The 12,988-nt window shown below is 40.7% G+C and overlaps 1 protein-coding gene across 1 annotated transcript; it reads right to left on the bottom strand.

The window, feature by feature from the left end:
* Positions 1-10,170: 10,170 nt before the first annotated feature.
* Positions 10,171-11,970, bottom strand: LOC149768228 (uncharacterized). The gene is made up of 2 exons (XM_089928770.1): positions 11,401-11,970; positions 10,171-11,119 (listed from the first exon to the last, which is right to left on the bottom strand). The coding sequence occupies exons 1-2, from the start codon at positions 11,635-11,637 to the stop codon at positions 10,376-10,378; spliced, it is 981 nt and encodes a 326-aa protein (XP_089784896.1). The 5' UTR covers positions 11,638-11,970; the 3' UTR covers positions 10,171-10,375.
* Between the last annotated feature and the right edge of the window lie 1,018 nt (positions 11,971-12,988).

Below are 12,988 nucleotides of genomic sequence, written 5' to 3'. Positions count from 1 at the left end.
AAGTTCTCTATCTTGGTTAAGATAATTTAATGTTTTGCTTTATCTCAATCTTAATAGCAAATCAAGATGACATTGATACAGATTTTTTTTTTTTTTTTTTTTATGAAGCAGTAGTAGTTTACACCACTCTCGTGTAAGTACATCTAGAAGAATCTACGAGTAAAATATCTTAAGGCAGCATCGAACTAGGGACAAGTTCTTCTAAACAACCTTTATAGAATGATTGGCCACATAAAATGCTGTTCAATTTTGCAGTACCATTTGCCTCATGACACACATGGTTGGCTTTAAATCTTGCAAGTGAGCCAAAACAATATGAAACTTCAATATAACTAGTTTTACGTAAGTGAGCCAAAATGATAGGACATTATAAAAAGGGGGAAAACTATGCATGTGCTAAAGTCTATGGGAGTAACAAAAAGTGCAATCTCACAAGCTACATTCTACAATAATATAAGAATGTGTCAAAAGATGGAATTATTAGTGGTGGACTCAAATGCTCGAATTTTCATATTTCTAAAAGTAGAAATATAAATCAAATACTAAAGAGTTGTAGAAGTATGAAGGAAACTCTAATAGTTGTAGAAATGTAAAGCAAACTCTATGAAAAATCTTCATATAATCAAAGTGAATATTCAACAAGATTCTTATCCAACAAGATCTCTCATGTTCTTATCCAACAAGAAAAGTTGAAAGTGTTTACTAATCACAAAACAAGAATTTTGTTTCTTAAAGAAAAGTTCAATCTATATGTATATAGATGTGTAAGCGTGCCATTTTGGCATCCAGTTTCCTACTTTGGTAGTTCTCCATGAATTCATAATAATAGATACTTACTCTGATGTGCAGCTGAACTGGAAAGTTATAATACAAGAAAGAGTGCTATTATATGGAAGCAAGCTTGACAAAAATCTATTATTAGGAAGCAAGCTCCCCCTCTACCTATTTCATTCTAAATTTATTGTTTTCTAGTAAAAAAAGGTAAAAAAATAATATAAACTAGAACAATAATTTATCTATTAAACTAACTCCTAAGATTTTTGGTTGATTGTATCAACGCTATCCATCAAATGCTCCTTGTAATAAATGATGTGCATTACATGACAAAATTAATATTCCATTAGCATACATTCGCATAATATTTCATAGATGACAAAATCATGTAAGCCTTCAGTTTGACTAAAAAGCTAAGAAAGTTGAGGATATGCAGTAAAGAAACTTATTTAATAATTAATAGTAGTAATAATGTGAATAAATATGAATTTTATTTGACAACTATATCTCATTCATGTTTCTTCTTACGTGTAGCACATGTCCTATGGTCGCTCTATTGACTACATTCTCACCAAATTAAAATGCTCTCGCCTCAAATTCAACCATCAAATCCATCTCTCATCCACCTGGACATATCTCATTGAACCACTATTGGATCACCAACGGCACAGATCTCAAAACAATCCAAACTCCGTCTACCATCCACATTCATAGATCTCGAAGCGACCAGTGGATGATCCAAAAGTGGATTCATGCAAAATAGGCACATCTTTCTTTCGTACGAAAGGTACACCCTCAACCTATGAAGCACACCCTTTTTGGAATCAAAAGAGGGATCCTCAAATGGGAAGAGACTCTACTGCATTGAGAATAGAAAGGCAAGCCCAATTGAGGTCTGAGCCTGCAATTTCTACTAGGGTTGAGCAGAGGCCTAGGATATGCTCCATCTCATCATGGTGTACTTCAAACAACAAGCTACACAAATATGTACTCTTGATCTTTGAGGGAGTTCTAGGGTCTTCCAAGCACTTTTTTTTTGCTAAAACAAGTGATTCACAATAATCTAGTATGAATATATCTAAAGAAATCAAAAGACAATATCTTCCGAAAAGCCCTTGGGGCAAGAGAACTATCAGTCCATAGCATCCCGTTAGAATGATGGACGACAAAAGAAGTCATCCAGTCTGCAGCTCCATTAGTTTCTTGATATATATGCCTAGCAATAAAAGAGGGATCTTCTCTTAAAAGGCTCTAGATGTCCTGTAGCAAAGGATGGGCACCCACCTCCCTAGCTTGGCCTTGAATCCACTAGATCATCGTGGCAGAGTCACCTTCCACAATGAAGGATCTGGCTCCCAACTTGTGTTGAGCATAACTAATCCCTAGCCATGCAGCTCTCAGTTCTGCACCAAAAATTGAGGTATCAAAAATCGGACTGTGGCTGGCAAGAACCAACCTTGCATCCTAAACCTTGATCACAAAGCTCGCTCCATCTCTGGAGCCGTCCTCCAAAACATAGGCATTGAAGTTTACCTTGAGAAAACTCGGAGGTGGGGGCTCCCAAGTAATGAACACCATCCTAGACACTATATGAGCTAAGGAGGAGTCCCAAGTATCTCGAGCTATCAAAGGTACTCCATCAGTGTGTGATAGGATGATCTTTGTGGCCTGAGCAAGGGCCCTTTCCAAGGTAAGTCTAAGAGGTGGACTTCCCTCTCTAAAGGTTCAGGCAATCCGAGCCAGCTAGATATGATAGATGGCAACGACGCTAATAGGTTTGGACTTTGGCCTGGTGGAGCTTCTCTGAACATATGCCAAAAAAGTATCGACCAAGGTCGCCGATTGATTCACCTCCAGAGCGGCGCTGGCTAGTCTCTACACTCAGGTTGCCCACTCACACTAAAACAAGGCATGGTCAATGAACTCCTCTACCTCGCAATTAGGGCAAATCAAAGGGATGTTTAGGCCCCTTATTCTCAGAATTCTCTTGGTCGAGATGCGGCCCCTAGAGAGATTCCAAGTGAGAAGAGCAACCCTCGGATGAACTTGAGGCCTCCAGATCCAACCGTTATCATGCCAGCCAAATTCCTTAGAGATTTAGCAAAAGAATGAAAAGGGGAAGCATTAATTACTTGATCTTATGATTGCAATGGCTAGTCAAATATCCTATCCCTCTATATTTAAAGCCAACAACTCTATTTGAATATTCATTATTGAAGTGGCCCTTCTCAATACACTAATTATAGGAGCCTTCACTAAGGGTCCAAAAGAGGTGGAGAAATGTTGGTAGGAAATAAATAGAACCCTTTTAGTTTGTTTGGTTAGAGGTAATCTAGCATAGAAAATAAATTCTATATTAAATTATCATATTTGGTACAAAAATAAATGAAAGAGATGGTAAAATAAATAGCGGATTTTATGTATATTTTTCTTAGAGAGAAGGTAAAATAAATACTACCAGAGAGGTGGAATTTATTTTCTCACGTTGGATTACTAAGCGAAGATAATCTGAAATTATTATTTCTTATTGGAAATGCCCTCACTTATATCATAAATATCATAAATAATGTATTTAATGTATTGATCTATTGATTCATAAATATTAATTATTAATAAATAATAATTAAATATTTATTAATTATCAAATAAATCTAACATAGGGTTTATTAAAAATTAATATTTGATTTATATACCAAAACATCCTAAGATTTTTTTATATAACAAAAAATATTTTTTAATATATAACTAATTTAAAAATATGAATTAACTCATATAAATATATTTTAATATTTGAAATAGCCAATATTTACAGCATTTATGTAAGTGGACCATAAATAGCCAGCAAATGGGCTAAGAAAAAAAATTATTATTTAAATTATTTATTCAAAGGTGTTGTTGAAAATTTGATAGTAGTCCCATATAAGATTATCTCCAACCAAATATAGTAATCTTTTTCTAATATCATTTTTTGTAGTAATTTTTTTACCAATTAACACACCTTCGACCTGAATTCGCAATCGAGGGATGTGGTAACTACCGCATACTTATAAAAAACTCTCTTCATAAGTATGCAAAGCTTCTCATCACGGTATCATAAAGCAAGCAATAAAATAAATAATCAATTAATTAAGTCCAAAATTTAAATAACTAAAATCTAAACTTAATATCATAAGATTCCAAAAAATATTCAATAGTCTTATATGAAATTTTAATAGAATGCTAATCTAAAATATAGAACCAAAACTCTACTTCTAATCACTCCTTCTCGAAGAATATCCCTGTATCATCTTAATTCTCAAGATCTATAAAAATAGTAAAATATTGAATAATGAGCAAGACGGCCCAATAAGCAATAAAACAGTTTAACTAGATAAATCAGGTAACAAAATAAATAATAATTTACTGAAAATAAGCATGTGGAATTAATGAGTTCAAAGGCCAGTGCAAATGAAATCCTTTTCAAATTCAAATTTAGTTCATAAAAATCTAATATTTTTCAAAACATCAAGTTTATCTCATCAACTATGAACTATAACCATACTTTTACCCTATGGTTGATCCAGATAATGAGCTCAGTAATAGTCAAAATGTTAATGTAAAATCTCCACTAGTACGGTATCACTGTGCTAACATATAATCTCTACTGGCAGAGTATCGATATGTCAACATATAATCTCCACTAGCAGCATATCGATGTGCCAACATATAATACTTATTGGCAAAGTATCGATGTACCAGTGCATAATTTCTACTAGCAGGGTATCATTGTACCAATGCATAACCCCTATTGTCAAGGTATCGATGTATTGACATATAACCCTGCTTGTAGGGTATCAATATACTAGCATCTAACCTCCATTGGCGAGGTATCAATATATAGTCAGGTTATGAGTCCAAATCCATTTTCAATCACAATTCTTTATACTCAAAAATATGTTTTATATTTTAAATTGAAAGATACATAAAATCATACGATAGCAAAAAACAATTAAGAGCAATTCACATCAAAATCAATATGTTCTATCATGCATCATACGATATTTCAAAAAAAGGCATTTTCAAAATAAAGCACCATGCATCAAGTTCATAAATCATAAATAATATATTTTCAAAATTTATTAATATTTCATAAATTACTGATAAATATAGAAAAAGGGTTGTATTACTTACCTTGTAGGTGGAATTAAGTGACAAATCCAATTGACTCTAAAAATCCTCTTCAAAGCCTAATATTCAAAAATTATATTTTTTTATCAAAAATTTAGCAATGATTGTTTTTAAGAATAAAAATTCTAATTTTCAAGCAGCTGGTCAGGCGGGAGTGCCCTACATCCTAATCGGTCTAATTAAGGTAATTTCATCTGATTATAGTCGGGTTAGCGTACAGGTGACTCAATAAAAATCGAGGATGTCCAAATCTAGCAATGTCCAACAAGAGCCAAGATGGAGACCGATAGGCTATAGACGACCAAGGGTCAAGGCCCCCTCCAATAGGGTTGATCAAGATCATTGAGAATGGACCCTATTCTGGAGTCCAAAAAAACCTCAGAGAAACAATAGAGAGAGAAATCATGTAGAGAAAGAGAAACAAGAGAGTGTGAGACAGAATTGAGAGAAATAGAGAGAAAGAAGGCCTTTCTCTGTCCAACAGAGGAAGAAGAGGGCTGCTGATAGTACTACCGACCGGAGGACCGATCAACCACCGTGAGCGGCAGTTGGCGACAGCAAGTGGCCAGCATCGAAGAAACAAACCGAAAAAGGGTCAGTCTGAACAAGGGGTATGATGAATTTTCTAGCTCCAGTCGCTCACTGGTGACTAAGGCTTTGGTAGTGAACATGACCGGCACGAGGAAACTGGCCACAAGCATCAACAATGAGCATCGACAATAAGGATGACTGGAAAAGAAAGGAGGACCGAAATCAATTAAAACAAGGGAACCGAAACAAAACCCCCCTCTCGACCAGAATCTGGAGATTAGCTAGCTAGAGATCAAGATCCAAGAGCCAAGGAGGGATGGATTAGATGATTCCAATCTTGATTAACTGATTTTGGACAAACTCACGTCAAAAGTCTTTTTAAAATATATTGTTATGATGACACCATTTTGCCATCGCTTTTATAGCACATTTAGACCAATTGGGATCAATGACAACCATCTGTAATACTCCTTGCCTTTATCAAAGGAGATTGAGGGGACACCAAGGAGCCCATCCAATTCTTCAATCTATTAGGCAACACCTTGAAAATTATTTTTTGAATACAATTAGTGAGGACGATGGGTTTAAGCTCCTTGATCTTGCTTGCACCTTCAATTTTTGGAACAAGAGAAACACAGGCATAACCGAGAGCATTAAGATTAGCAGACTCCTCTTGTAAGGTTCGTCAAAGTTCTTTTCAAATTATCCTTGATAGAAACACAAAATGTTGGAATAAAAGGATTTAAGATCCATTACATTTCGAGGGATTTATCAGAACCCATCTCAAAAATTACCTGGAGATTAGAAAAAAAATCCTCAAGATTAGATTGAAAATTGCTTTCAAAAGAAAGCAGAGAGTTGTAGTCAAGCTGATCACAGAATTAGGATGTGATCCCAAATAGATTCTCCATGCGTCGGGAAAAAAAAAATCTTAGTAATATAACCTGTTTGTTAAATATAAATTATAAACACTGCAGCTTTGACAGGAAATCAATCAGTTGGATTACCAATTTGAGATGCAGGCAGTCTGCTTAGATATCTGGGGTGTACAGTTCACGGCTAATCCAGTGGGCGGGCGGCCATGCAAACGTGGATATCCATGCAAAACTTAAAGCCGGATTTTTAATACCGTTTCCTTCCGGCTCCTGTCAGAGTTTAACCCAATAGATTAGAGAGAAAAAAAATGAGAAATGGAAGCAAGAGAAAAAAAAAAATAGAGCTGGATAGAAGAGGACATGGAGATATCCCATCGCCTTCCTCTTTTCTTTTTTTTTTTTGGTGCAACGATGTCTCACTACATGCAGCTGTGAGTATGCCCAGAAAAGTCACAGTACAGAATGTGCTCTAGTGCCAATGGCACGTGCTCTAGTGCCCCCCATGTGACAGGTCCAGAGTAGTGTGCTGCAAAGAAGGCGACCCAGTGTGCCGCACTGTTCGCCTTCCGAAATACCTCTCCTTTGCTATTTACCATTGTTGAGCCCGGCACCAGCACCCTTGTGCACTGCCACCAATTTGTTAATTAACTTTCACCTTTCAAAAGAGAGGAAAACATTTGAATTCTGCTTGCAATCTCTTGAAATGAATCTAGGAGCAGCTTTGCAGATCACATCATCTCGCGGCCAAATTTGTTCATGCAAATGATGTTAAAAGTTTGAACTTCTGTTTGAGATAGGAGGTGTCCAATAGATCGTGAAATCTTTGTAACTTTTTTTTTTGGGGAGTGATTGTTCAGAATTTGAGAGGTAATATGGGGAGTTCCAGGACTCGTGGAGGGGTAGCTCTAAATACACCCCCCCGATTGCTCAGGACACCCCCCAAAAATTAAAAAAAAATTAAATACTCTCTACACCCCCCCATTTGCTAAGGACACCCCTAAAAAATTGAAAAATCCTAAATTACCCTTCACCCTCCCCACCCCCTCACCTAAATTGCTCTCTACACCCCCCAAACCCCCCCCCCCCCCCCCAACCCCGCTCTTCCCCTCCAAAACTCCACTCCAGCCGGCTTCTCCCTTCCGCCCAAAAAACTTCGCCTCAAGCACCTCAAGCACCTCGCCGGCGGCCAAACCCCCTCCGTCTCCCCCTTCTCCCTCGCCCAAAACCCCCCCGTTCCCCCTTCTCCCTCTCGTCGCCGGCATTCTCCCCTTCTCCCTCTCGTCGCCGGCATTCTCCCGGAACCACCTCCCCGGCCATCTCCCGAGCAACGAGCACCTCGCCGGCGCCTCCACGACCACGTCGAGGTAGCTCCCCGCCCCCCCGCCTCCAGTGCTCCGTTCGGCACTGGATCGCCGAACAGAACCCTTCTGTTCGGCTGAACAGTGCCGAACAGAAGCCCTCTGTTCGGCAACACTCAACCGAACAGAAGCCTTCTGTTCGGCTGCACGGTGCCGAACAGAAGCCTTCTGTTCGGCTGCACCGTGCCGAACAGAATGGTTGTGTCCGGCTCTGAGCAGCCGAACAGAATGGTTCTGTCCGGCTCTGAGCAGCCGAACAGAAGCCTTCTGTTCGGCTCTGTGCAGCCGAACAGAAGCCTTTTGTTCGGCTGCACAGAGCCGAACAGAAGCCTTCTGTTCGGCACTGTGCAGCCGAACAGAAGGGTTCTGGTGCCAAATCGCGTGCCGTGCTGAATTTTGTGCCGAACATTTATGTATGCAATTGAATTATTTTCTTTGATATAGCCTAACATTGAATTTCTATATTTTCAGACATGGATCCCCGTCCCGCCAGAGTTAGACCTACGGCGTCAGCTAGGAGACGTCGTGCTAGGATTGCTTCTCCCGAGCCTGCTCATATGCCATCGGACTCTCCTGAGTCAGAGCATGATGATATGCCCGCTAGGGGCGAAGACGATGAGTCCGTTGGACCATGTCCAGGAGGTCCAGAGGATGAGTCCGTCCTGATCAGTTTCAGGACGCATATAGCAGCTTCCATCTGGAGGCAACAGGTATTGTTTATTTGTTATAGCATTATATTTTGTTTATTGATGTTTTATAAAGTAGTAGTAATTATACATTTATATTACAGGAACGAGCTCCACTAAAGTGCATGAACCATACTGCCAAGGTTGGTGAATGGAAGTGGTGGTCTTCAAACCAACCAAATACCAGATTCAGAGCACTATTGAGGCAGTCGGGCCTCGTAGAGTTAGTACAGTGCTCTTATCGATTCATCGATAAGATTCTGATTTCGGGCTTCGTAGAGAGATGGCAGCCCGAGACGAACACCTTCCATATACCATTTGGCGAGATCACTATCACGTTGGATGATGTATCCGCCATTTTAGGGATTCCTGTCGCAGGTTCCTCAGTATCAGTTTCTCCTGAGAGGATGAGTGATCGGGATGCTGAGGAGCTACTTGTGGAGTTGTTGGGGGTGTCAGCTGGAGACGCGCGTCAGGAGGTACTGTCATCGCGCGGTCAGTCTGTGAGGATGGAGTGGCTGAGGACTCAGTTTCACTCTGTATCTGATAGAGACAAAAAGCAGAGGATAGAGTGTGCAGCACGAGCCTATTTGTTATTTTTGTTAGGCTGCACACTCTTTGCTGATAAGAGTGGGACCAGGGTGCCTATAGCGTATCTGTGTTTACTGCGGGATCTGGATAGGGTGAGCACATATGCCTGGGGTACAGCTGCCTTAGCATATTTGTATCGGCAGTTGGGGATTGCGTCGAGGTCATCAGTGAGGCAGATCAGTGGTTATATGACGCTTCTGCAGGCATGGATTTATGAGCATTTTCCAGCACTCAGTCCTCACCCGTCGCTCGAGTATACTGATGCCAGTCCCCGCGTGCACCGCTGGATGCCCGGTACTCCATCCCGTACCACGATGGACCATTTAGTGGTTCTACGTGAGTCATTGGACCTTTTGAGCATCGATGAGGTACGTATCATATTACCATTTGCTTGTGTTTGTCAGTACTTTTAATATGCGATATAGTATTAAACTGAAATGGACCTTTTGTTTTACAGGTTATTTGGGATCCCCATCATCGGCTTCGGGGAGATCGCCCATATATACCCGTCGCATTTTTTAGTGGCTCCATCAAGTGCCTTGATATCGTAGAACCCTATCATCCAGAAAGGGTTCTTAGACAGTTTGGTCGTATTCAGACCATCCCTCGAGCGCCACTAGCCCCTACGCGAGCCAACAGAGGTTCCACAGCAGGCTCGTACCGGATACATTACTTCTATATGGATCAGCTTTGGGAGCGGTGGGAGGACCACGTGCTGAGCCAGGCGAGCAGGAGCCACCCAGTTACCCGGCCATCAGACAGCGTACCGGGATACATGGAGTGGTATCTCCGTATCACGCACGTTGCAGTTCAGCCTCCTCATCTGCGCTCGAGTACTCATTCTGGAGCTAGGGGAGGTCATGATGATGCTGACATGCACCGGCGGCGTATTGCAGATGCACTCGGTATCAGTACCGACATTGTACGGATGGGTCCCTCAGAGGCTACGTCACTAGGTGCCGGGCACCTATTTCATGCTATTTGTCAGATGCATCAGTTACTTCTGGGTGATGAGCCTGGCCCGAGTACAGCACCCTCTCATTCGGATCCAGCACCCTCTCATTCGGACGTACAGCAGTACACGCGTCGACGACGGCGTCATAGGGATTGATGATGGAGCCTTTATTTTGATTATGTAGCTTCGACTTTTTTTTTGGGTAATTTGAAACTGTTGATATTAATGAAAAATATATATTTTTGGTACATTTACGTGTAATCTTTGTAAAGCCTGGCCCGTTCTATTTTACACAAATATAACAGTGCACATAACAATCAATCTAACAATGCGAAGACAGATATTTTTTGATTTATATTGATGATGGAGTTTCACAGTACATGACTCTAAGAGGCCAAAAAAATTTACAACTTTCAAAAATTGTACATATATAAATAATCAATCTAACTCTACTGTCTCGCTAATTATAACATTAGGTGAGATGCTCTCTTTGAACTGTTGAATCCGTGCTTCATATGAATTTTCCCATCCGGTAGCACAAGGAAGATGATATTTTCGCCAGTTGGTCGCTACTGGCGGAACGGGATGTCCCGGCAACAAGACCACCTTCAAAATTAGAAATAAAAAAATATTAATAGCTACAAAATTATAAATAAGCAAAATTAAATAAGCAAAATTAAATATTCGCAAGTGTTGTGAACGTAGTACCTCAACAAAATGATTTCCATTTACGAATCCGATAGCGATATCTTTGCGGGATAGAAGAGGTACTGGCACAGAACGGAGAGGTAGGAAGGTCAGACATTGTTGCAACGAGAGATGGTATAGGACAACATTATAGCAGGATGCTATAAGATGACCCATGTCCGGCATAGTCATCCATCTGTCATATGGTGGACAATCATCATAATATGATAATGCATGAGTGATCTCAGCAATCGTCCCTTCCACACCATATAATGTGCGATAGTGGTCCGAATGACATTGCAACTCTTGCAATAAATCCTTCCTAACACGCACCCAGTCATCTTCTCCAAATCCCAGTAAGTCAGCTATTGCCCTAAATCCGCAATTCCCATCAGCTTTTACATCCTTGATATGCTGGATGTATGGTCTCAAGGCAGAAGGAATAGCATCAATATAGATAATGGGCGTATGTGACTGGGCTCTAGTACGAAAAACCTGCAAATAATATCAAATGATAGAAAATATGTAACAATGGCAGAACATGTCCCGTATCGGCACATCTCGGCACGGCACATCCCGTATCGGCACATCTCGGCACGGCACATCCCGTATCGGCACATCTCGGCACGGCACGTCCCGACATGTCCCGTATCGGCACATCTCGGCACGGCACGTCCCGACATGTCCCGTATCGGCACATGACATACCGGCACGGCACGGACCGTCCCGTAGACATTGTGATACCTATTGTAAGGAAATAAATATTTGGTACTTACCTTTTGCTTGGGCCGTCTCTTTTGAATCTGAGTAGATGGATTGCGGATGGTAACTTTCTCAACACCAGGTGAATAACTATCCTGTCCAGATAGAACCAACTCAAACGCAGACGGGTCACGTCGAGTAGACGTATCAACCTTCAGTGAAGCGCGCCCACGTGAACCGGTCTTCCGTTTTGCAGGCTCTAAAAGAGGTGTACTATCTGGACTTGCAATCTCTCGTAACTTCTTGATCATCTGCAATTGAGAAGCCCCATCTAACTTCTTGAATCGTAGCGCAATCAAATCTAACTCTGCATCACAACTCAACTGAATTGGCTGCACGGGGGGGGGGGGGGGGTAGGCAGAATATCAAGTTTCCTCCAATGAGGATCTATGCAGTCGAGAGGAATGGGCCGACCTTCCACCCTGTACCGCGCAATCTGGTGAGCACATGGTATACCATGTGTGCGTCGAATAGCGCACCCACAATTTGAATCATCAAACCCAACTGAATTGGCTCGTTTCGATTGGGCGAGGACATGATTTAACGCACTTATAGATATGAAACCTCGCAACTCTTTGAATTCAGCTGGCTTGAAGTTGTGCTGCACTACCAATAAACTCTTCTCCAATGAGGCTTTAACGGAGCTGTGCTGCAACTCAATCAATCCATGTATTCTAGTCCAAGATGACTCGAAACTTCCTTGGCTTGATCCAAGCTGCTTTTTGAGCTTTGCATGTGCACTCTCGACCCTAGTAAACAAATAAAAGTTAGATATAAGAATTGAGGCAAATTAAAATTAAATGAGTCTTTATTTGTGATACCTATTTGTCGTCACATTTCCGTAGTGCCTGCATGTATCAGTCCACGCCGTAACAAATCTTTCCTTGTATTTGCTCAGCCAAGTATCTGACACATACTGTAGTGCATCTGGATAGGTACCGAACTCTCTCTGCAGTGCACTCCAGCGATCATTATACTCGTCTTCCGTGGAGGACAGCACTAGTACATTCCAACTCATAATAAATTTATCCCATTTCTCCTTCAATTCGAAAATTTTTTTGCACTTGGCCAAAACATTCCTACTAATATGCCATCTACATAATAAATGTCTAGCAGTAGGAAATACTCTATGAATTGCATTCATCAAAGCCAAGTCTCTATCTGTAACAATCAACTCAGGCAAAACATCATCAGCTATGACACTGCGCAATCTCTCTAATGCCCAAGTATAGCTTTCTTCCCCCTCAGAATTTAAGTATACAAAAGCAACTGAAAATGTCATGTCAGTAGATGTCACCCCCACAATCTCTAAGAGCGGAAGACGATACCTATTCGTCTTGTACGTGCAATCCATTATCAACACACGGGGAAATGCACGGAACAAATCAATGCTGCCAGGGTGTGCCCAAAATAAGTCATGCACAACATCCGTATTAGTACAATTCCTATGCCACTCAATATATTTAGCCTCTGATAATTTACCTAATAGATGTTGCATTTCAGACCTCCCGGCTTTCTCTGCAACCTTAAACCGTTGACGTACATTGTAGATAGTCTTGATAGTCGTAACATTGAGGGCATCTCTTTCCTTCAATGTGGATA

The sequence above is a fragment of the Phoenix dactylifera genome, chromosome 2 (assembly GCF_051530095.1).
Source record: "Phoenix dactylifera cultivar Ajwa chromosome 2, Ajwa_hap1_PhDact_Kaust_v1.1, whole genome shotgun sequence".
Lineage (NCBI taxonomy): Eukaryota > Viridiplantae > Streptophyta > Magnoliopsida > Arecales > Arecaceae > Phoenix > Phoenix dactylifera.
Note: the sequence above shows the minus strand (reverse complement) of the source record. Positions and strands in the feature narration are given on the sequence as shown.

Excerpts from the sequence above, each read along its gene's own strand:
- LOC149768228 (XM_089928770.1), bottom strand. The coding sequence starts at position 11,637 with ATGATCAAGAAGTTACGAGAGATTGCAAGTCCAGATAGTACACCTCTT. Across the intron at positions 11,120-11,400 it reads AGAGACGGCCCAAGCAAAAG|GTTTTTCGTACTAGAGCCCA; the intron begins GTAAGTACCAAA and ends TATTATTTGCAG.